Source organism: Apteryx rowi, unplaced genomic scaffold, assembly GCF_003343035.1.
Source record: "Apteryx rowi isolate R43461 unplaced genomic scaffold, aptRow1 scaffold_437, whole genome shotgun sequence".
NCBI classification, from domain to species: Eukaryota; Metazoa; Chordata; class Aves; order Apterygiformes; family Apterygidae; genus Apteryx; species Apteryx rowi.
Window position 1 is genome coordinate 38,675 of NW_020450691.1, and position 25,317 is coordinate 63,991.

Consider the following 25,317-nt stretch of genomic DNA (forward strand, 5'->3'; position numbering starts at 1 on the left):
ATGTTTTCTCCCATATGGAAATCTGTGGACCACAAGCTCCAACCAGAAGATTATATTCTTTTGTTTTGTTGGAGGAGTTGATCTTGGCTTTTTAACACTATAAGAATATAAGAAGGACCCAAAGAACTTTGGCTACTGTCAGTTTTGGAAGCTGAGATTTTTTTTTTCTTTGAAGTTCTTTTTAACTGAAATGTTTACTTCATTCGCTAATATTTCTTATAAGGATAGCATTTGATATGCAGTTAAGTCCCTGTTACAATGGCATTATATATGAATAAGAAAAAGATCAAGACTACGATACAAGCTATCCAAAACAAGTGCCTAGTAGCTGTGTCCACTTTGTTCCTGGTTGGACCTTGATCTCAGACCCTTCTGGCTGAAGGGGATTACTGTGAGTTGATGTCTAATTCTCACATATTTTGCATTTTTCATGTATTTAACTTTTTTTTTCAAAGAAAATTGCTGATTTATTAATCAAATTATTTCATAGAGGGAGTTTGATTCCAGATAAGCAGTCCAGAATTACAGGGTCTGGGACTATTACGCAGGGGATTCAGAGACTTCCATGGTCCACAACTGTAAGGACTCCATCCCACATGGGCAAATATTGTGGGTTCTGGAGTCTTTGGTTGTAGAGGGTTGAGCAGCTTGGGAAAATGGCAGAGTCAGCAATTGTCAAGATTCATATTCTTGTCCACAGTCACACACGGCTGGAAGGAAGTCGTGAATGAAGAAGCTCTGGTTGAGCAGGACAACTTGCATTTGGGGCAGTTGTGTTTCTAGTATGTTTAGCTCTTTGCCCTATTCAGTGCAGGCTGATGGACTGGAAAACTGATCATGGGATTTTGATGCTCCTTGATTTTTGCACTGGCTACTTAGCAATGGTCCTATTGGTTATATATCTCATTTTGTACAGATGTGCAACAGATTCTTGGCTCTTGCTCTTCTGAAAAATTCAGGATGTAACCGTGAATATATATGAAGCAAGAAAAATACATTAGAAAAAGTGCTACTCCATGTAGATGTAGATTTTTTTTTTTAAAGAAAAAAAAGTACAAGCAGCTGTTAACACATAAATGGTATTAACAAACTAATAACACGTTAGCACAGGTTCTCACAGGTTCTCCTGGCATAGCCTCTAAATTGAGAAAAAAGCTGCAGAAGAATTGCTCGTGTGTGTGGCCTCAGAGTTTCTAGTGGCTGTTGTACTTCCAAATAACCATCACGACAGTATTTGAACTGTCAGAAATGCAGGCCATGCAAATTTTCTGTAGTTGGTTGTGTGCCATTGCCAAAATTCATTTGAGAACCACTGGCTGAGGAGCAATTCTGTTTCTGTAGGACTCTCTCTGTAAGACACTAGAGGGCGATTTCCACTCTTACTGTGCAGTTAAGGTGGCACAAAGAAAGCATTCAGGGGAACATTTATTGTATTCTATTTATTTTGGAATATGCTTTTTTTTTAATGTTCCTTTGTTGAATATATTTCTTCTTCAGATTTAAGATTGGTTATCTTAGTGATTTTTTTGGGGGGTTATAATCCCCAAATGGTTATGTTTCCTTTCAGTTTTACTTACTGGCTTTGCATAAGATACTCATTGTATACTTTAAGATGTTAGCATGATAGAGATGCTCATTTTAATTATTTTTGGAGGTTGCGAGAAGAGATACCTGAAACTTGGGGAGGGAGGGGGGATCTTAAAACACGCAAGTGTTTGGGAAGATGCCAATATGATTTTGCATTAAGAAAAGTTTTAAAAAATACAGTAGGTCTCATGTTGTGAAGATGTTGTTTTGTATGTCTTTTTATGTTTTAATTAGAATTTAGTAACAAACACTTGCTATTAAGCTGAAATTTAAATAAATACCAGACATTTATTGTTCAGTTAGATACTGAATGAAAAGGAAGTGAAGACATTTGTTATAGATCAAAGATAATATCTTGAGTGCTTATGGTTATTTTATTAGTCATCTTAGTGAACAAGGCTTTATGCTTTATATAGGTCTGTGGGTGGTGGTTTCTTGAAAACTTGATGCTTTGTCACCTCTTCTTTCTGCTAATCTGTGAGAGTTTTCATCTTTCCCCAATTCAGGTGTAGTTGTTTCTGTGAGTTGGTAGTTACTGTTCACTATTTCTGTCATTATTTGAGGTGTAGGAGAAACACTTTGAGGATTCTATTACTGTTCTTGCACCCTCAGTCTTTTTCTTCTCCTGAATCTTCCTTACCCAGAATGAAAGTCTTTTCTGTTTGTCCCAGTATGGTTTGTCACGGTTTGAATAGCAGCAACATGAAATTAGCATTTTTTGACTTTCACTGCTGTCTGACAGTTTCCACTTAGCAGGAGAGGAAGTGGCTATTTTTTTAGGAAGTCTTTGACCAGCAAAGTGAAATATTTGCAAAATGTACTGAACTGTTTTTTAAGCCTGGAGTGTATAGCCCGTATTTAAATCCAAAGACTGCTTTCACAGAGGCTTAAACTTAATTCCATGATGAGCGTATTTAAAACTGAGTATTTTGTGCCTTCACAGGGCATGAATTTTAACAGAACTCCCCGACTGAAGGATGGTGAATACACAAAGTTAAGAAATGTTATTGTGCAATGTAGCTTTAACTCAGCCTTCACAGAGCTGCCTGTATTCTGTTTGGTGTCTGCTTGTCCTCTGGCATCAGTGAGGGTATGGATTTATTGCATTAGGGGAAAGTCAGTTTTGAGGCTTTACTCTTCAATTTGATGTTATTGGCCAGTTCAAAATGCATTTTTCTTTGGTTTATATCAATTCAGTGAAGACTTACGTAGGTTATTTTAGTAGTTGTACATTAAGGTCTTTATGTGTTGAGCTCTGATTTATAGATGAAAGTAAAAATAGGTAAGTGATGTCTTGTAGATAAGAATGAAGGGGTTGTGGTACTGTGTGTGGTACTACTGTGGTCTGTGATGTGGGCTTAATTTTGTGTGTAGGATAGCTATAGGTAATTCCCATTTAAACCATACAGGAGGGTCACCCTGCTCAAACTTTTGCCTTAGAAAAGAGAATCTTTAGGCTTTAACAGTGATACTTTTGTTCTGTCATCTCAGTGTTCTACAGTAACTGCAGGATCCAAGTATGTGCATGGGCTGTATATTGTGTGTCTGCTAAGAGTCATTAGACTTAGATCACATTGGTGTTTTTTTAATTCCATATTAATTCTGCACTATGCTTGGCATGTCTGTGTCTTCTTCCCCGTAATTTAAGTGGTTACATAACTTGTTAAATTCTGGATATGTGATAACTTCAGTCCTTGTTCAATCTCTTCTCTGTATCTTTCTGCTCATTGCGAGTCCTCATTACTTTGTCCCCTATTACAGTCACACCCTTCATATTTCATTAATTCCTATGCATTTAGTGTTTGCAAATATAATTATATTTCTGTTTGAGACCTCTCTTGTCTCTTTCTTTAGAATTATTCTGCTGTAGCTTGGTTGTGTTCTCTGTCAGGAAAAGGGAAGGACATCAAGCAAATTTAGTTCATCCTTAAATTCCTACCAAGGATATAGGTAAGGATCAGGGTCTCAAGCATGTGAGACATTTAAATCATGTGAAAATAAACAGTTGAAAAGTGCATGCTGGTTAACTTGGTGTATTCATATACAGCTGTTGAAAAAGCTTAATACCTTTTTTGGAATAAAAACAATATTTGTCTGAATGTCGGATGAAGCCATCAGAGTTGGCTGAGGATATGTCTCTTTTCTGTTATCTGATGCTCCTGAAGCAAAATGTCTGTATTGGTAGTACTTAAATCCCAGACTGACTGCTGACCAAAGAATAATAATCCCACTTTTTTTAATATTAGCAAATTTTAATTAATGTGCGGATTTTGGTCCAGTATGTGGAACGTGAGTCTCTTTCCCACTTACCCCATTAGCGGAGATGAGAAATAGCTATTGACTGTTTTGTTTTTTTTTTTTTTTTGGTGCTGAGTTAGGTTTAGAATAATCTGAATTTTTATCAGTAAAGAACAAAGCAAAATGTTTGAATGATTCATTATTATCTGTGTTTCATGATTTCTGATGTAGTATGAGGAAACATCATAAATATCAGCATCCCTGTTTTGTTCTGTTGTCCTACCACTTTCTTTCTGCTCATAAGTTACCAAATAGATTTTGATAGGGTCAGATCCTCATGGTGTCCCTAGACTTGTCAGCTGCCATTTAGCTTCAGTGACAGCTCTTCATCTGTGAATTCCTTGAGCTTGAATGGGTGTTTTATGCGGGGTGTTCTCTCAGTCTGCTGCTGCTAAGCTATCAGAGCTCTAATAAGACTGTGCTGCGTTTACAGCTGAATGATTCCATCTGTGCCTTGCACAGAGAGGATTGCATACTGCCATGAAGCACAGTGCTGCTTACATAAGGAAGAAATGGTTAGGAGTGCAGGCCCTGTTGCTCTAGTTCTGTCTTCCTCCTTCCACATTGCCATCAGTGGCTTATAGCAGAGAGCACCTCCTTGCTGACTCAAATCATGAGGTAGATTTTTCAGAAGGCTGTATTACAAAAACCTATAGCTCAGTTGACCCAAAGTTTGATTGCTAACACTGTTAGGCACAATAAGTTTCAAGAGAACTTGAAGGTTGTGACATTAAGAGTATTTGAATAAGTCTGTATTTGAATTGGAATTTTATTATCTTTGATATGTACTTGGCAAGGTTTTTTTTGGTACTTTTTGGTGTCCTTTCTTCTCCTATTGCACTTTGGACAAACTGCAAGAAACAGACAAAATGTTCCTTTGACAGTACATAATGAGTTAAGTGCTCCCATTTTAGTTTAATTGTATTGATACTTGACTGTCTCTCTCAAGCTGTGATGAATAGTGTTGATTTATGTTGCCACTGGCAAAGGTTAAAATCACAAAACCCAGAAAATTACAGTAGCTTTTGCACTGTTTCTTCACAGTTAATGAATGCAGTGTTTTAAACTTTGCAACTGTTCAGTGAGGTTTATTATTTATAGTAGGGTGCAGACCCGAAAGAATAGCTTGTTTTTCAGGAGATTTGTTAGTCTGAAATTTACTTTGCGGTGTGTGTGTGTTTTGTACATTTATAGTCATCAATAAATAATTTCTCTCTRTTCTCTAAGAAAATGTAACATTTTCATGTGTTTTTTGTTGAAGCTGTATGCTGAATAAATTAATGTCTTCTCTAAATAGAAACATAACTTTTAGTTCTGTGTTGTTGACTTGAATGACACCATTACCTCTGTTAACAGACAGTAGACTTGTGTTTTTATCAGGACAGATTATATCTAAAGATAGATAGATTGTTTAGTCTGTGTACCCAGTCAATATTTACATTTTTCTGGGAGCCTGTGTACCAAATCGGCTATTTATGATAAAGTTGCTCATCTGATAAATGATGAATTGAGATGATGAAGTAGGTTGTTGTTTATGTCAATATTTTAATTTTGTTTCCCTTTGGTAAACAGGGAATGTTTTGATGTCACTGAGGTTTTCTGATTTTTTTTTTTTTTTTAATGAACAGATTTGATTAATTCATTTAGAAGTATAGGATCTGTATCCCATTGCTAACTTTCTGAATTAGTATTGTCTTCATGTGTTCGGGTATTCAAAAATATTGATGTTTAAGATGAGTTTAGTATTTTGCAGTATTTAACTTGCTTCAGCTTGCTTTGTGGTTCAAGCCGATGCATTTAAAAGCATTGTTTCTCTGAAATAAGTAAAGAAAATCATGCAACTAGGTTTCATTGCTGGATTTCCCAGAACTTTGGTAATGTAAGTTGTTACTTTGGCTTGCTATGATATACAGATATTGGTATAAATAGTGTCTTCATCTGATTATTAATTTTTCTAACAATAAAAGTCTGTCAAACTTATTTCATTGTTATAGATAAGTGATTTTAAGACTGGTTCAAATCATATTTAATGAGGTTGTGAAGCCTAACTGAAAAGTTCAAATATATTTCAATTGTTTGTTATTTTTATTATTGACAGTGTCTTTTCTGTTTTTCTGTTGTTCCAGTTCTAAATACAACATGACATTTATGTCCTTGTGGTTACTAATTTCTTGATTTCATCAGGGTATTCTGAATATTCTCCTTGTTACTGGAAGAATAAAATAAAAACTCAGTTCTTGCATATTATATAATAAGGAGCTTTGGAACTCTCAGAAATATCCTGTATTTGGTAGGTAATAAAGGACCGACTTACAGTTGAGCAAGTATATAATGAGAAAAAAGATTATCATAATTTCATCTTTCCTTTAACTAGTTCAAACAAAATATTAATGAAGAAATGGATTCACATTTCAGTTTTTATCTGCATTAGATCTCAATCCTGTCCTTTGAGTGAAATTGAAGGAGTTGAACTCTTAAAGTTCTGTAGGTCCAAATTGAGCCATTCGTACCAGCTGTATGTACTTAGAGCAGTTTTAAGCCTGAAGATCCTTTGAAGATTCTGGAATCTAACCTAAATTTATTTGCTGTGCCCTAAGACCTTGAGATTCATTTCGGCAATGTGAGTCTTCTGCCAAGCAACCCTCTCCTTCAGGCTAGAGTGTATGGTCCAGTTGCTGATCTCTAGGATCCAATCCTGACTCCCCAAACTTCTCTCTTTTGCTCTCCAGGACACTATGAAAGATATGAATAAAAAAGCTTAGGATTTGACTTTGCATAGAGTTACAAAGTTTCTTTCTTTCTTTTTTTTTTTTTTGAAAGATGATATAAGATGTAAGCAACTAATTTTCTAAACACATGCGCTCTACCTCTTCTTCCTTGGAGCCTGAGTGCATTTAGGAAGGCAGAAAGGCAGGCAGGCAGCTCAGGGTTTACAGTCGCTCATGAACTAGTCTTGAGAAACTCCTGACACTGTGATACAGGGGTATGATATGCTCAACTGCTAATTTACCAAAGCTTAGGCTGTTTCTTCAGTCTTTCCTATGAAATATTTTAAGATTGTGCTTTTGTTACCCTTTCCTATTTATCTTGGTGGTAGTCATTTTTCTACTCACTATTTCCTTTTTACTTTTGAACAAAAAGTGAAGTGCTCCTTCTCATATATCTCCTTTGAAGCATCACAAGGATTTTTCATTAATATATAATTCCTTTTAAGTCTTGTTTGAATTATGTAAGAAAATTTACAGTCTATAGATTAATCAATTTTGTGGTTGATATAGATACACATTTTGATGAAAATTCTATAGAAATTTTACTGACAAATAAGTGAGCATCTTGGTAATCTTATTCAGATGTTAGTGAACACTTCGCTTTTTCTGTGTTTAAAATTGTAGGAGAGATATTACCACCTTCGATTATTTCAAAGTCATATTTTTGCAAGCTGGGTTGCTTAGGCATCATTTTCATGTGTTGTCTGGTGTCTTTGATCTTGAGAGTGAATGTTTAAAGGTGCTAATCTCCCTGGTTTGTGAAGAAAGTTTAAAGGCCTTTTTAAAGTCATGATTTGTATCATATTTCAGTTGTCAATTTAGAGTGAGAGGTCAGGCCTTGATAGGGTTGAACAGTTGCTCCTTTTTCCAGGGGAGAGGAAAGCTTCTTGCATTAAGTTTTCATATAGTCCGACTATTGGAGTAGATTTTTCTTTCCCTTCTCCTTTTCATGTCATGCTAATATTTATATAAACTGATTTTTGTGCACTTTATTCTACTCAGAATATTTATCAGAGAAACACTTGAATGACCGTGTATTGTAATTAAAGATGTGCTTTTTAGCTTTCGAAGAATTGTGACCGTTTCAGGGAAGGAAAAAATAGTGTCTGCGCATACCACGAATTTACAGCTGAGAGTTCTTTAAAGGATGCAGTAGGTTTAAGTTTATACATGTTAAAGATTTGTGATGCCCAGCAAATTATTTCCTCTCTAACAGAAGGATGCCTAACTAAATTTTGCAAAGCAAAAGTTAATCAGGACTTGGATAGTCCAGAAATGAGAAGTGTAAGTCCTTATAAGATTGTTTTCAATTTTGATTTTTCACCCCCAAAATCTTCTCCTGGAATATTTCCTAGAGCTTCTTCAACTACAAGCTTTTTAGATTTATTTTGAGAGTCTTCGTGGAAAGCAAAAAGGTGATCAGGACATAAGCTGCTGCCCTTTTTAAGTGATGTTTTGAATGAGACTAGACTTTAAGGTAGATCTAGTATTGAGCAGGAATACTATATGAATATGAATCTTTGGGTTTCCTCAGAGGGAAAAGGAGAGTGCTGTAAACTATTAGATGTGTTGCAGTTTCTTTTGCAAAATTCTTATGAATGTGGTCAGAATACTGACTTTTCCAAGAGGAAATCATCACCCCTTGCGTAGCTAGATAATTAAATCAATGTTTTCTTTTCTTCTGTGTTGTTGATACATTTTGTTCTATTGTGGTGATGGTAAAAACTGAATTCTGTGTTTTTTGATGTAGTCTTCAATCTGAAGCATGAGTCAACTGATTTTTATTGTTATTTTATTAATACTGCATTGAAGGATCTTACATTTTTTAACCCTCTCCTGGCAATTTTTTTCTTAAAGGTTGTCTTAAATAAAATTAATTTTCTTAATAGTACAGTATCTTCTCAAATGTAAAATGTGTTTATATTTTTTGGAACCTGTGATTTTCAATTTCTATTTTCTGGATAATCTGAAAAGTATTCAAGATATAAGGAGAATATTAACAGGACCTACTTCAGCCATTTGAGCAATAGGATATAGAAGGTTCCAATTTGTTTATCAGAAGTCGTATGACCGTGTTCAGAGCAAGAAAACTGCATGGGGTTAGTTTCGGTCTGTAAAAATCCTGTTTTCCATTGAATGCATGTGTGCAGAGTTTGACTGGCAGTTGATTGTCTCTCTCTCAGCTAGCTGAACCATTGGTCTTGGTTTTACAACTGTAAAGGTAGCTGATGAGGGTTTTACATTGCCAGAAGTAGAGGAAAGAAAAGATGCCTAAATTAGTCTTCTAAAAAAAAAAAGAGTGGAAGTAGAGAGAAAACCTGCGTAGTCAGAACTGCTGACTATGTTGTATTAAAATGTTTTTTAGAAACACATAATGCAAAGTTATTAAAAGTAACTTCCATGCTTAGTGTATTTGGCAGCATTTTATATTGTTGCAAACTGGATGGGATATTTATGAAATGGAGAAATAAATGATTTTAAATTACTAGGAAAAGGTGTTTATTCATCTCCTAACTAACTGACAGTTACAGAGGTGGATATATTCCTTAAATAGCAGGTCAGTTGAAGCAGAAATGTGCTCTTCTTTTATGCCAGAGATCTTCAAGATCCAGTGAAGTCAGAATCTTGTACACATCAAAATCTTACAAGAGTCAGAATAGTTTCTGCTTCAAAGAATTCTTGTTCTTATAATAAATTATAAGTAAATGAAATAAAACATTTTACAAAATCTTTTGATGCTTATTTTGTAGATGGTGTTCTGACACTGAATATAGAGAACRATAACTTTCCCTACCAATTACCTAACTTCCATAAGTGTGAGATCTGTTTACTGTCTTTTCCAAAAGAGACCCAGTTCCAGCGCCATATGAGGGATCATGAGCAAAATGACAAGGTATGAATTTTAGTAGGTATAAACTTAGAAAAGAATTTTAGTAGGTATAAACTTAGAAAATACCAATGTATATTGATATTTTCGTATACTGACAAGTAAAGCTGATACAAGTGTTTTAATACTGGAAATCATATTCAAGGTTTTCTTTAATCATGTCACTGATGATTACCACTTCGGGACTTCAGAGTGTGGAGAGAAACCACACTTTGGTAGAATTTAGTTAAAAACTTGTCTCCAGTTCAGTAATTTTTAGTTGTAGTGTAGCAGTTTTCTTTGCTTTATAATGTTCAAATAGATAAGAAAATGTATGGTTTCTTTTTAAATGAATTTGTAAACTGATTCTGCACATTAGCAATAAAAAGAAAATAATGTTTGTATTGATTAACTGGACTCAGCTGATCTCTTACAGTTATTTTCAATAAAGTCAAGGTATGTAGTCTAGTATATTTTTATTCAGTAGACTAATTCATCACTTCAGTTGCTTACAAGTCTAGTTTGGGAAAGAATGGGGGAAATACAACTTTGTGATTAAGACTCTGCTGACTTATTAAATGGAGTTTTTGCCACCGGTTTAATATGTAATTTGAAGCATTTTATTTAATTTTTGTTCCTTGGTTTCTATTTTACAAAGCTAAAACTACCTTAAATATGATGGAAAAATAATTTTAGTAATGTTTGAGGTAGTGATAGGTATATATTAAATCTTACAAAATGCAATAATTTTGAGAAGTTAATCCATAAATATGAAGAGCTACTGTACAAGTTTCATGTTGTAAAGATGATAACATTAACTCCCCCACCTTTTGTTTTAATTTGAAATCATGCTTCCTAGTATTCCACACTCATGTAAGAACTATCATATGTAAAAGATAAGAAGCTCTTTAACAATGAAAACTGGTTGTGCAGATACCAAGCAAAGAGCAGGTAATCCTAGCATAAACTAAGATTGCAATTCTCGGAGGGCTCTTCACTTTGCTGGTTGGATTCTTAATTGAGCCTAAGGAGAGTTTAGTATCTCAGTTAATGTAGATAATGTATTACTGGCTCTTCCAGTAACTCATTCTTCTCTCCTGCTACTTTCATGCTCCTCAGAACAGTCTCAATTTCTGAGTATCCTTTTTCTTTAGTTCCCTTGTCCTCTTTACCCAAATGATCTTGAAATACTGTATGAATGTTTTCAGTAATGAGACCTGAAGAAGAGAAAGTAATTAAGACTGTTCGGTATATTCTTAGGTATATTCTTAGGCATCGTTATTGGATGTAGGTACTTGAATTACTTTCTTTAAAATTTTGATTTGTATGCTTGCAAGTGTTGCCAATAACATATGTAGCTTATGGGAAGATTGAATTTTGTCTTTATCTTTGCTATTTTCACAAACAGCCTCACCGATGTGACCAGTGTCCAATGTCATTCAATGTTGAATTCAACTTGACACTTCATAAATGTACCCACAATGGTGAAGATCCTACATGTCCTGTGTGCAACAAGAAATTCTCCAGAGTAGCTAGTCTGAAAGCTCATATAATGCTACATGAGAAAGAAGAGGTAATTCATTAAGTTTGATAATTCAGTTTGTAAAAGGATGAACATGTTGTGGTTCTTATACTTAATCTGCAGCTGTATGCTTTGGATTGCAAGGTTGAGTAAAGGAAGCACAGAATTTATAAAGGAGAACATATTTTAATAATACTAGCTATAATGGACATACCACATATGAGACTTTCCGGTCCAGGCCTGCTCTTACTAACACAGAGGATCTTTGCATATTTGAAGGTTTTAATAAATCATGACTGATAAATATACTGTAAATAAAATTAAATTACCTGAAAATTGGGCTGTCTTTTAACTCTTTACAAATATTTTTATTTTGGAACAGTTTCTGTAGTTTCATGTACTTCAAGAAGCCCATGTGTAGTAGTCAGGGTGGTCATTTGTTGACAGCAGAGGTCGCTTTAGAAAATTCCTGTTCTTAGTGGTCTTGTCTGTATTTGATTTGTATATTCTGATTACTGCTGAGGCCCTTTCACCATCTATTCCCTGCATCTTTAAGCTGTTTCTGTTATCTAGAAAAAAAACCCTCTTTTTTCTTTTTCTTTTTTGGTAGCAGTCATTTCAACTGAGTGGACTGCCCATTCCTTTTCCCTCCTCCAGTCTTATTTTCCATTTTGATAAGTTATTGGTTACATTCTCAACAAACAGTTAATACATGTTACTATTTCTGAGACTTTGTTGTAGTCTTTACTCCAGTTACCAGAGTTGATTGTACTGCCCAAAATACAAAGTTTTACATACAAAATACAAACAATTATTATCTCTTCCTCCTTTGAAAGCTTTTGAAAATTGCATTCTGCATTGGAGAATTGGAGCTGAATYACTGCCAAAATTCTAATCGTAAAGATTGTACGGCTCTCCATATCGACTGCAGACAGCTTACAGCAGCTTTGACCAGTGAGCTTGGGAAGATCTTTAATCCTGGTATCAGTTCACATTTTATCAAGTGCACAACAGAGCTAACATGGGAGGATTTAAGTACAATTGTGTTGGGTGTTAATGTATCTATAATGGGGCACAGGTTAATGGATGCTGATTGAGGGGAGTATTTTTTGGATTGCTAAAAAGATCAAAGTAAGGAAATTGATGGTCAAGAAAGATGCCTAAGAGTGCTTTTTAGAATTCATTTGTATCACTAAGTGATTTTGCATCCAACTCAGCTGCTGATTATTTTGATGGTTTATGCAGATGTCAGAAGAATAAGTTATATATAGGTGGTATTTGGTTACAAGTAACTTTAAGTAGTAATAAATTGGTTTGAAATAAATTAGAATGTCAGTGAAAGAAACAGTATTTACAGACTAAGAAACCTCAATCTGTGCTGTGTACCTACAAACTGTAAATGGTATTAATTCAGAGAAAATTTGAAGCCAAAGGAAATAGTAGAGTTGATGTCTGATGAACACATTTTCTATAAATGTGGTAGGCTAGGGGTGGACCATGAGCAGATCAAGAGCTTATGGGTAAGGATTAAGGGGCAGACTAACATGGGTGGCACTGTTGTGGGTGTTTGCTACAGGCCAGCTGATCAGGAAGAGGAAGTAGATGAGGCCTTCTAGACAGCTAGAAGTAGCCTTACAATCCCAGGCCCTGGTTCTCAGGGGGGACTTTAACCACCCTGGTATCTGCTGGAAGAACAACACAACAAGGCACAAACAATCCAGAAGGTTCTTGGAGAGCACTGATGATAACTTTCTGACCTAGGCGATAGAGGAGCCAATGAGGAGAAGTGCACTGCTGGACCTTGTACTGGCAAATAAGGAAGGACCGGTTGGAGATGTGAAGGTTGGGAGCAGCCTTGGGCTGCAGTGACATGAGATGGTGGAATTCAGGATCCTGCAAGGAGAAAGCAGGGGAAAGAGCAGGATCATAACCCTGGACTTCAGGAGAGCAAACTTTGGCCTCTTCAGGGACCTGCTTGGGAGAATTCCATGGGATTGGGCCCTAGAAGGAAGAGGGGTCCAAGAGAGCTGGTTAATATTCAAGGATCACCTCCTCCAAGCTCAAGAACGGTGCATCCCAATGAGCAAGAAGCTGAGAAGAGGGGGCAGGAGACCAGCATGGATGAACAAGGGGCTCCTGGCAAAACTCAAACAGAAGGAAGTATACAAAAGGTGGAAGCAAGGACAGGCCACTTGGGAGGAATACAGGAATGTTGTTCGACTGTGCAGGAATGGGACTAGGAAGGCCAAGGCCCATTTGGAGTTTAATCTGGCAAGGGATGTCAAGGACAGCAAGAAGGACTTCACAGCAAGAAGGACTTCTTCAAATACATCATTAACAAAAGGAAGACTAGGGAAAATGTGGGCCCAGTGCTGAATGGGGCAGGGGACCTGGTGACAAAGGCTACAGAGAAGGCAGAGTTACTGAATGCCGCCTTTGTTTCAGTCTTTACTGTTAAGACTGGCCCTCAGCAATCCCAGACCCTGGAGGCAAGAGAGAAAGTCTGGAGAAAGGGAGACTTTCCCTTGTTGGAGGAGAATCGAGCTAGAGATCACTTAAGCAGACTGGACATCCACAAGTCCATTCGCTTTGATGGGATGTACCCACGAGTGCTGAGGGAGCTGGCGGATGACATTGCTAGGCCACTCTCGATTGTTTTTGAAAGGTCATGGTGATCAGGAGAGGTGCCTGAAGACTGGAAGAAAGCAAATGTTGCTCCAGTCTTCAAAAAGGGCAAGAAGGAGGACCCAGGGGACTACAGGCCAGTCAGCCTCACCTCCATCCCTGGAAAGGTGATGGAGCAGCTCATCCTGGGGGCCATCTCCAAGCTCATGAAGGATAAGAAGGTGATCAGGAGCAGYCAGCATGGATTCACCAAGGGAAAATCATACTTAACCAATCTGATAGCCTTCTCTGATGGAATGACTGGCTGGGTAGATGAGGGGAGAGCAGTGGATGTTGTCTACCTTGACTTCAGCAAGGCTTTTGACACTGTCTCCCATAACATCCTCATAGACAAGCTCAGGAAGTGTCATTTAGATGAGTGGATGGTGAGGTGGATTGAGAACTRGCTGAATGGCAGAGCTCAGAGGGTTGTGATCAGCGRCGCAGAGTCTAGTTGGAGGCCTGTAGCTAGCGGTGTCCCCCAGGGATGAATACTGGGTCCAGTCTTGTTCAACTTATTCATCAGTGACCTGGATGAAGGCACAGAGTGCGCCCTCAGCAAGTTTGCTGACGATACCAAACTGGGAGGAGTGGCYGATACACCAGAGGGCTGTGCTGGCATTCAGAGAGACCTGGACAGGCTGGAGAGGTGGGCGGAGAGGAACCTCATGAAGTTCAACAAVGGCAAGTGCAGGGTCCTGCACCTGGGGAGGAATAACCCCATGCACCAGTACAGGTTGGGGGTTGACCTGCTGGAAAGCAGCTCTGCGGAGAAGGACCTGGGAGTGCTGGTGGACACCAAGTTAACCATGAGGCAGCAATGTGCCCTTGTGGCCAAGAAGGCCGATGGTATCCTGGGGTGCATCAGGAAGAGTGTTGCGAGCAGGTCGAGGGAGGTGATCCTCCCCCTCTACTCAGCCCTGGTGAGGCCACATCTAGAGTACTGCGTCCAGTTCTGGGCTCCCCAGTACAAGAGGGATGTGKCACTACTGGAGCAAGTCCAGCGAAGGGCCACAAAGATGATTAGGGGACTGGAGCATCTCTCTTATGAGGAAAGGCTGAGAGAGCTKGGCCTGTTTAGCCTGGAGAAGAGAAGGCTGAGAGGAGATCTTATCAACGTGTACAGATATCTGAAGGGAGGGTGTCRAGAGGATGGGGCCAGGCTCTTTTCAGTGGTGCCCAGCGACAGGTCAAGAGGCAATGGGCACAAAGTGAAACACAGGCAGTTCCGTCTGAACACGAGGAAACTTCTTTATTGTGAGGATAACATAGCACTGGCACAGGTTGCCCAGAGAGGTTGTGGAGTCTTCATCCTTGGAGATACTCAAAAGCCATCTGGAGGCGATCCTGTGCAACGTGCTCTAGGTGACCCTGCTTGAGCAGGGGAGTTGGACTAGATGATCTCCAGAGGTCCCTTCTTACCTCAACCATTCTGTGATTCTGTGATAAATAATCAATTCTTTTTTTATTGTTGTTTTACTGATGCCGTGAAAATATTCACATGAAGTTTCAGTCTCCTGTGTAGAAAATGAAAGGCAGGGTGCATACTGTTTCTTACTACTTCCACAGTTCCAAAGAAGTTATTTGTGGATTTCAATTTGAATCTACTTCTCTAGCAGGTGAAATATTTAATACCCTCACTTTTATATAAGGAAATTCTAACGAAAATTCACGGCTAATATGCTTAAGGGAGACTTTTTTTACTCTTCTGTATCTTTGTATCTTATTTTCATCAATGCACATTACTCCTCAACTTAAAACTCCATTTGCAGCTTAAAAATTAAACTTATAAAAACATCAGCACCTTTCAGTTGCTAATGAATACATTCATGTATCATAATTGTGATAAAATGGAGGTGATCATAACAAGGATTAATTCACAGAGAATTACAGGAATGACTTTCCCAGTGGTTATACACAGGGCCTATAGGAGAGCTACAATTTGAACTTGAAACATAAGGTCTTGACCATAGCAGTGGTTGTCACTCAGGAGTTTTTCTGAATGTGCAATGTAAGAATTGCAGTTAGCAGTGGCATACATTCTTCTTCCTGCTTGCTGTCACTTTCTTCCTGTTAGAATAGTTGAAAACCTGAAAACAGAGTAGATATGTGCTCACTTTGGGAACATACGTAGTAGTGAGGAGGCTACTGCACAAAGCTGGTTTGTTTTGATGATTGTGGTCTGATTTTGTGCTGCATCAGTCAGCTTTATCTACATATGAGAGCAGAAGGGCAGTAACAAGCAACTAGTGTTGCTGGTTTCTTAATCTCTGCAGTTAGCTTTAGGAGAGCATGTCTGTCTGTGCTGAAATAGAAGTTTTGATGATTGCTCCCGTGAGATGTACCAAAAGGAATTTTCTGAACCCTTTAAATCTAGCTTGTGAGAGACTTTTCTCCTCAAGTTCTTTGGTGTTTTCTGTGTGACAAACTGGTGTAATGAAGAACAAAAAATCCCCCACACTTGAAATTCCTCACTTTCAAGTAACTTTCTTAAACTAGTCCTACCTTTTTAATTTTTTAGCAAGTCGCAAAGAATGTGTCTTGTGTAAATATGCCCAGTCTTGTAGAGGATTCCTGTTTCTCTCCACTTCCACTAAATGACAGTTGCATTCAGTGTAATTTTTTGCCCTGGCGAGACAGGAATGCTAAATACAAACTGAATATTTATTGCATTAAAATTGTTGATATATCTTCCCTCTCCAGTAGCATGAGCTTTTGTTGGAATTTAGGAAAACCTTTATGTATTGAGCAAGTTGAAACTGATGTGTTTGGTGGATGTAAAGTACAATTACAGTTATTCAAATATAATGAACATTACAAAAGAGATAGGACAAGGTATTTTGTTTGTCCTGTCTTGTAATTCAGAAGCAGTGGGCTTTGAAAAATCACTAATTAAAATAATCTTTTACAGATGTTAGGAGTCATTGATACTAAAGAGAGGAAGATCATGGGTTTAAAAGGATTCCTACAGATATAGGATGTGATAAAACAAAGATAGTGAATATGGGCAGAATTAGATGAGTAAAGCCTTATAAAATTAACTTCTGAAGTATGGAATTTTAAGTCTTACATAGCAGTGCGTAGGCAGCCCTGTTGCTGTGAGGGTTAGAAGGTGGGTTTAACCATAGTCAGGTTATCAATGTGTAACCACTGATTCTGTGACACCCCCCCACCCCCAGTCTGGTACTGCCTACTGCAGAGGTAAGCTATTGGGCTTGATCTATTGTTTTTTTGTACAGCTGTTCTATTTTACCATGTTCTTGTCTTGCTGCATTGAATTCTAAAATAATGAATAAAAATACATATACTTTAGCTGTCTGAAATGCTTCCTGAACCATTCTTTTGTTCATGAAGTTGCTTAATAGGACGTGTGCTAAGAGAACATAACTTCATAGATGTATGCGTCTGAAAGATGCTGAGAAGGGAGTGACACACAGTTTGTATCTGGAGGGCCATGTGCTTGGTGTGGCATGCATTATAAGTTTTTCTTCAGATAATTGTTCCCCGCTTGTACAAAAGGATCATTATAAAGCAACTTTGAATAAGACCTTTCTTCAATAAGAAGTATTCTTATTCAGATGTGAAAGTAGAAAAAAAAGTAGTTTTATTGTCCCACATTATAACTTAATTCCAATACTTATAATCTTTAGGTTAAACCTAAGAAGTCATTTTGAGATAGTATTTCATTAGAATACTCATCTTCAGATTTTAAAATTTTGGGGTTGGAAAGGTTTTCTGGTAGCATTACAGAATCTTTGGTTTTTTTCCAGACTTAGGGAACAAATTTATTGTCAAGCAATTTAAAAATAGCACTGCATATCTGCTCCTTTTTGTTTAAACACTCTTATCAACACCTTTTATTTAAATGAACACTTTTTTTGCGTTGTTGATCATTCAAGGAGAAGAACAGAGAAACAGTTTCCATTTGCAGTGATAATAAACACAATTATTGTAAAATTAAATGGGGCCAAAACTGTCTGCAGCTGCTTGCTTACACCAGTAAGGAACATGTAACAGAAGTATTGCTAAAGAGATGGTGAACATTTTTGACATTTATTCTTAATCCTGTGCTTTGATTCTTGTAGAGACGCTGTGAGAAATAAAATTAATGGTTTGAAAAGCAAAGAAAAGTCAAATAAATGTATTACTTTGAGCTTTTTTTGAAACACTAATTCACTTTGATTCCTCCTCTGAATTTCAGAGAAACACCAATGCTTTTGCATTAAACATTGCAAGTATAATTTCCATGCTAAATGGCATGGAATACTGATTTAACTGGAAAGTGGCATGTTTCACCCTGCTGTAAAATTAATGGGTTTAAATGTTATCTGTCAGAAATATTGTATGTCCCTACTTATTTCTGTCTTCTTGTATGTGGAGATAGCTTGAGATAAGTTGGTAGTAACTGTGGTAGAATTTCTGCTAAAGAATAAGCAGTGATTTGTATAGTTTTAACTAATAAATTACAATTCAGATCCTGAATCTAAAATTATAATGTTTTTGGTTAGAAAATGTTGGAGGGTTTTTTGTTTGTTTTGTTTGTTTGTTTTCAAAAATGTTTATGTAGACTGTAATCTAAAGGCAATAAGGTAAGTTTCCATGTGTATTTTGAAATAGTCTAGCAAGGAAATAGGGAGTGGTGATGATGGTGCTGAAGCATTTGTTTTTGCTGCTGTAAGAATTTCTTCAGAATTCAGTTTTAGTGGATTTCTTAAAAGATAAGCATGCACTTATTATTGTTCATGATTTATATTAGGGACACACAAACTTGTTTCGCTTTTAAACTTTTATTGCTGCTTGCTTCCAGCTGCCCATGTTCATAGAAGGATACATTCATCTATTTGAGCAAAGCTTGTGAATATGTGCTGCTGTTTGTGAATATTTTTTAAAAAATCAGTCTCTATTATCTCTTTCAGAATCTTATCTGTTCAGAGTGTGGAGATGAATTTACTTTACAGAGTCAGCTGTCCATACACATGGAAGAACACCGTCAAGAGTTGGCTGGCAGTAGAATCCACAGCTGCAAATCTTGCAAAAAGGAGTTTGAAACTTCCTCACAGCTAAAGGAGCATATGAAAACTCACTTTAAAATAAGGTGACAGTTACTGGATTTTAACAAAACGAGCAGATGTTACTTTTATGGTGAGAGCTAGGGAAAGCAGGAGTAGCTTTTCCTGTCAACAGAATACCTTGATCTGTGCAGATCATTTCCTTTCTTTAATACGGTGTTAAGAAATGGCTTTTTTTAATTTCCTTGTTGAAGTAGGTGGTGATTTTTTGAGATCCATTTTTGCTGTTTTTAGTATTTAGGGACCCATAATAAGCATAGTTCCATCTACTAGCTATTTCTAAATATAGGTTAAGTCTTTTCTGATACAGATTGCTTTTGAAGTGTGTTTATGTGTGATTTTTAGTGACTAATGTAAATACATTGAGACAAATGTATATTAATTTTACATAGGCATTACTTTAATTGGAAAAATCCTAATGCATAGTTTCTGCAATGAAATAAGTTATTCCTTGCAATTTCCTTCATTTCTTTTCTTTCTTTCTTTTTTTTTTTTAATTTCTTGCGAACAGTCCTCATCACAACCTGCCCTGAGTTTGTTGTAAATCTGAAAAAGCATAAAATCAAGGGAAAAGAGGCCTAATAGTTCACTTCTTTCTTTTGGTGAATATTTGTTCTGTYCTTTTTTTCAGCTGTCTAGCTTACTTTACTTTTAAGAAGGTGAGAATTATTTTAAGTTAGAAGAAATAAAAAATTGTTTCTATTGATTTAGTTTACACCTTAGGAAAATGTAAGATTTTGACAGATGACTTGTTTTTTTAACCTTTACTCTGTTTCTACAAACAACAGAGGGGAACAATATATATTTAAAAGTGAGAAATATCAGATACTTCCTTTTCTTTATGTAAGCAGATGATGGATATTGGGAGGTCTTAATAGTTATGTTCCAGGAGGTTCCAAAAGGAATTGTTGCAGCTTTCCATTTGCAAACTGAAAATTGAGGGTTTGAAGTATGAAGTTATATTTTGTTTGTATTGACTTACATAAATATATAATATTACACAGCATAATAGTTCTTGTGAATACCTCCTGTGTAAATTAGGATGAATAAGTGAAGAATAGATGAGTGAATATAATATGATGGCAGTGATTTTGAGAGATTACTATGCATGGTACGTTTTGTTCAAAGTGTGCAAGATGTGAATGAGATCTAAGTCTAGTTCTGTGTTTCATTTGCTGTACTTTTGTTAAAAATGTCCAAGATTGAAAAGGCTTTTTCAGCAAGGAAGAAAAAAGAATTTGACATGGTATTAATCTTTGGTGGGAAGGGATGCTCGATGACAGAATAGGAGAAAATATCATTTGTGCAACCTTAATTTTATGCTGCATATAATTCACAGATTGTTTCTTTAAGAACGGCTTTTCTGACTTTGCAGAAGAGAGCAAAGCTCCATCATTTGTTTATCCTTAGTTTCCTATACATGGATTATTCTTTGATCCAAAGCTTCCTTGTTTGAGATTTACCTTGTTTATCAATCTGAAGGAATTGCACTTTGGTTTGATAGAGATCTCTGAGGACTATAACACCGGCCAAAATATTCAGGTGTAGAAGTGTTGCATTAGCATTCAAGAAACTACTGTCCGTAGCTGTTCTTTACTGTCATTTACCAACAGTACCAAGACAACTTGTATAAATTAAATTAATGAGCCAGGTTAATGAATTGCGTGAGTATTCCTACTTTCCCTAATCTCAAAGCTAATATTGCTCAGATCTGTGTTTCAGTTTTCTTAAATGTCCAAAGTAGAAATGATTTTGGAAGGAAAAACATGGAAATTCTGATTTTTGATTTAACATAATTGTCTCATATTGTTTATATGAATTAGTGAAAAGTTAATATTTTATTTAGCTGTTTGAATGTGTAGAGTATGTTTATTTAAAGAATATAAATCAGTAGTTAAAAATACTATTTATGATTTCTGCTTTTCATCGTAAAAGAAGCTTCAAAAAATTATTTTAGTGTTTAAAATTACAGAAAGCTTTCCTCCCTTAAGTTGTTTCAGGAAGTAGTTGTACTTTTCCTCCCCAACAGATCTCTTCTGTCTCCTAAAACATTTGAATGGAAAATTGTTATAGGAATTATAATTTAAATTTAGTGTCTATCCTTTATTAGTAAGATAATTGTCAGTGTAACTATGCATGATGAAATATTTTAGATTTAATGCAGTGGTCTAATCTTGAAGGAGTATCTCCACAGTTGTCTCCAAATTGGTTATGATAACATTTCCATAGCAAGGTGTCACACCTAACAGTTCAATCAGATGTCATTTCTCATCAGAGTGTGTGTTCTGACAGTCAGACTGGTCTAGATCTGCCTTGAGATGGAAACTAGAAGCTCTAAAATCCATGCTATTCTCTCCACTGCTGTTTAGTCTTCAGTGGATTTTGCTCTGGATACTTTAGTAAATTTTAGCAGATGTAATTAATATTCAAAAGTAAAAATATTACCCAAATTCTATGGTCACTCCTCTGCTTCTGCAAGATTATGCAGAGTTTAAAAATGTACGTACAATTTGTTTGAAATAATCAGAGGGGAGAATGTGCTATCCTTTAAATAGGCCCTAAATATATGCATTCTTCCAGTGTAGAAAGATTTATCATTTGAGTAAAAGTTTAATGACTTTGTGGCTTTTGCACATACTCTTAATTTTCTGCAATTTATTATTATTATTATTATACCACCCTGAGTATGAAGGTGGTGGTATATTTTGCATACCTGCTCCACGTTAGTTAACTCCTGCTTCTCAGTTGCATAGAAAATACCAGGTATTTAAATTTATGTAATTTCTGTTAGTGTTTAATCAATACTGACAAACTGAATTATTATATAGTTGTAAATATTCAGGCACTTTAGAAAATATGTGTAGTGTTACAGATACCATATTGGTTTGCCCACTACCTGTTTGTTGCAGCTGCTTTAGCTGAATTGTTGTAAAGGCTTGTAAGATCTTCTAGGTTTAGGTTTTGTTTTTTGTTTTTTTTTTTCCAGCATAAACTCAGTTATGTTGTTTTTCCGCATTCAGCAGTCATTGTAACTAACTAGGTTTATTTGTGGAGAAATGAATTATGAGGGTTTATATAATCAGTTATCATGACTTTGTGGAGCGTATAATTTGTATTTGTGGGTTGGTGGTGAATATTTAGGGTGTTAAATGCTAAACCTGTTCTTGTTAGATTGCAGAGAATGTAATTGCGTCCTAATTCATGAGATACTCAAATTCTAATTAAGAAAAAAGATCTTGCTATGTTGAAGCAAAAGAAAACAATTCCAAAATTCCCACCAGAATGGTAATTGTGAAGTCACTCTATACATGAATTTACAGTAAAAATGTCTCTGGAAAACCTCTGAGATGTATCAGGTTTATTATCGAAATAATTGTAAAATTATTGGTGGTTGTTGTGCAGGTGGATTTGAAAAAGACTGACAACTGTTAACGTTGCCCTTTTCATATCAGTAGAAGAAAACTTACTGATATAGCTGATACTGCACATTGTCACCAAATTTAACCTGTATGTTAAAAATGGTGTAGTAAAATAAGCTTCTTCTAAATAATCTGTTTAATATGGGGATTAAGGTATCTTTATTTATTTTTTTTTTAATTTATTGCCAGGGTGTCAAATACAAGATCTTATAACAGAAACATTGACAGAAGTGGGTTTACCTATTCATGTCCGCACTGTGGAAAAACTTTCCAAAAACCAAGTCAGTTAACTCGACATGTTAGAATACATACAGGTAAGACGAAGTAATTATTTTAGATTGCAGTTGTTTTTACAAAATTCAATTACTTTTGAAATACTAAATACTTTTCTGTGTTAAGACTTGAAGCAATAGTTTGGCAAATTATATGCTGTTACCTGTTTGCTGAAAACAAATTCCATTATGTGACTCTCTAATATGAATCATTCGAAGCTTTATAGATTTTAGTTACAAAACAGTGACACAAGAGGTCACCCTTTACCTGCTTTAAAAGTTGCCTCAATATAATATCCAAAAAGTCATTGAAAAATAACTTTCTTATTTTAGAGTCTATTCTCTGATACATTATTTTAGCTTTTGTAGCTAGAATTAAAGAAATAACACTGTAGACACTTTTCTTAAAGCTTCAAAAAGTTCAAGTGCATTTGTAATTCTTCTGGAAGAATAGAGAGATGTTTGTCTTTTGGAGGAATCACAGATAGAAGATATAGTCCCTATCTGCACATGACAGTGGGCCATTTTAGTTCCAAATAGTAAATACTAATTTAATTTATGAAGTATGTTATTACTTTAAATATGTAGCTAATTGGATTATTATCCATCCAGTTGCTTGAGGTTCTTTAAAATATGTAGGAAAGAAGATCTCTGCTTTAAAGAATTTAGAATCTTTAAGTCTTGAATTTTACATTTCCTCACAGAATTAGGATTTAGTTTGTATAATGGAAGTTACTTAGAAGCATTTCTTTAGCTTAAGTTTGCCTTTATAGGCCCACCAGTAGCTATTAGTAGAGGCTACGCATTTGACCTATGAAATCCCAGTAGGACTTTTGTCATTGTCCTTCAACAAGAACTGAATCGGTGTTAAGAATTTTAACAACACATTAAACCCCACATCTTCAAAAACCTTTAGCAGCAGTAGAGAACGTATACATTCTTTCATAGTTAGTACTATGTAAATTATATTCTTGCAATCTATTTCAAAAAATAGCTGCTTTACTTCAAATACTATGGTGTTTAATTAAGAATTTATCATTTGGAACTATGTGTAATTACAGCTATCAGTATACCTGAAAATAATATAAAAATACTCATCAAAACTGCTTTTGTGTGCATAATGCTTAGCGCATAGTAGAACTTATTGGTATAGCAGATATAATGTTCAGCAACTATAGTTTTTTTGCTATAGAAATGTTGTAACAAAGCAAAGAGTTAAATTTTCTCCAGATGCTGGAATTACCACAGATAAACTGTTTCACCAAAAGAAAAAAGATTAATATTGAGTTCACAACAGCCATTTCCAGTACTCAATTAAGATAGAAGATGGTAAGAAAGTGAACTTTGTTCTTAATGTCTGTTTAAATTCACCTTTGTTTTATATTGATACATTTCTATTTTTCACTTAAGGATTTGTGGAAGGTTTTCAGGTTTAATCTGTTAATGTACAAATAATTATGAGTATGCACAACATTGGGAATACTAAAATCAGGAAATTGTGACAGCATTCCTGTAACAATATTGCCTAGGATTTTCTTTACTACGCAATAGTAGTATGAAATATTAAAAAAAAAAAAGATGTTTTTAAGTTATTTTTGAGCAGGATGCACAATATCTCAAATAATAAAAACATTTTATTGCAGCTTTTTGATAGGTGATGGTAAAGAGAAATGAATGACTATTAATATTCATTGGGGGAGGGGACCACGGGCCATTTTTGCAATGTTGTTGTAACACAATTTTTAAACTAAATAAGCTAAATTTTTGAATATTAGTTGTTTATTACTGTTATTTCCCCCCAGTGTGTGTGTTTCCCTGTTTACCTGTGGATTTATGAGTTTGGGGTAGAAGAATAGGTTATGTTTTTTTGATCTTCTTTTTTTCCCCTTTTCCTCAAGTGTTTTTGCATAGCAGCTTCTAAGATCTTCCAAACAGCAGGTTGAGGAAAGCTGTTTTTAACAGTTGTTTCATACAAGTTTCATTTAATTTACCAATTGTAACTAATAATTATCAGCTAGGTCATAAATTTTTTTTCACAAAGGTACATCTTAATCATATTAGATACTGAAATTAGTGGTTGAGATAGACAATTTCATTGTCAAAACACTTGATAACATGTGTTGGTATGTTTGTATGTATATCTATATGCAATATTTTATCTGATACGATTTTTCTTGTAGATGCACATAATTGCTAACAGACTTATGTAAAGCCCCTTGCCTTAGTTCCTTCTTTTTTCCTTTAGGTGAAAGACCTTTCAAGTGCAGCGAATGTGGAAAAGCTTTCAACCAGAAGGGGGCATTGCAGACCCATATGATCAAGCACACTGGTGAAAAACCTCACGCTTGTGCCTTTTGTCCTGCAGCCTTTTCTCAGAAAGGCAATCTTCAGTCACACATACAGAGAGTTCATTCAGAGGTAAATACAACTATTCATAAAGTGATCGGTACTAATATACTGCTTATTGGTATTTAACCTTCTCAGTATTTAAATTGTCCTGTTTGCTATTCCGAAGCTCACTGGAGCATTCTGCAGCCAATATAGATTCCCTGCTGTAGTATACGTTCTAGTTTGCTGGTTTTACCTGCAAATTCAGCTTTCCCAAAATAGTTTAATCTGAATAAATGGCTACTTAGGATAAGTAGGAAAATCTTCATTTACTGTTGTCTTTTCAGTACATTGATAGATAATCTATTAGTGTTTTTAGATATATAAAAATGCATTTACATCAGCCTTGGGAGAATGAGAACTAGAATCAGATGAAGGTTAAAACAGCAGGTTCTCCAAAAGCCGCAAAGAAGAAAATGGTAAGAAATTTCAAACTAAATAGGAGCCCGCTAACTTGTGTGAAC

General features: G+C 35.7%; 1 protein-coding gene across 11 annotated transcripts in view; it reads left to right on the plus strand.

Annotated features, from left to right (window-relative positions):
- Window positions 1-329: 329 nt before the first annotated feature.
- ZNF236 (zinc finger protein 236) overlaps window positions 330-25,317 on the plus strand; it is an 86,939-nt gene continuing 61,951 nt past the window's right edge. For 6 of the 11 annotated variants that reach the window (XM_026076693.1, XM_026076696.1, XM_026076694.1 and 3 more), the window contains exons 1-6: window positions 376-391; window positions 9,404-9,546; window positions 10,928-11,092; window positions 18,622-18,800; window positions 22,383-22,507; window positions 24,711-24,883. In XM_026076693.1, the coding sequence (XP_025932478.1) occupies window positions 9,520-9,546; window positions 10,928-11,092; window positions 18,622-18,800; window positions 22,383-22,507; window positions 24,711-24,883 (669 nt within the window). In that variant the 5' untranslated portion in view covers window positions 376-391; window positions 9,404-9,519. Of the gene's footprint in view, window positions 392-9,403; window positions 9,547-10,927; window positions 11,093-11,877; window positions 12,023-18,621; window positions 18,848-19,334; window positions 19,434-22,382; window positions 22,508-24,710; window positions 24,884-25,317 lie in introns of those variants that run through there. The other 5 variants (XR_003255313.1, XM_026076699.1, XM_026076700.1 and 2 more) reach the window with 5 other exon arrangements.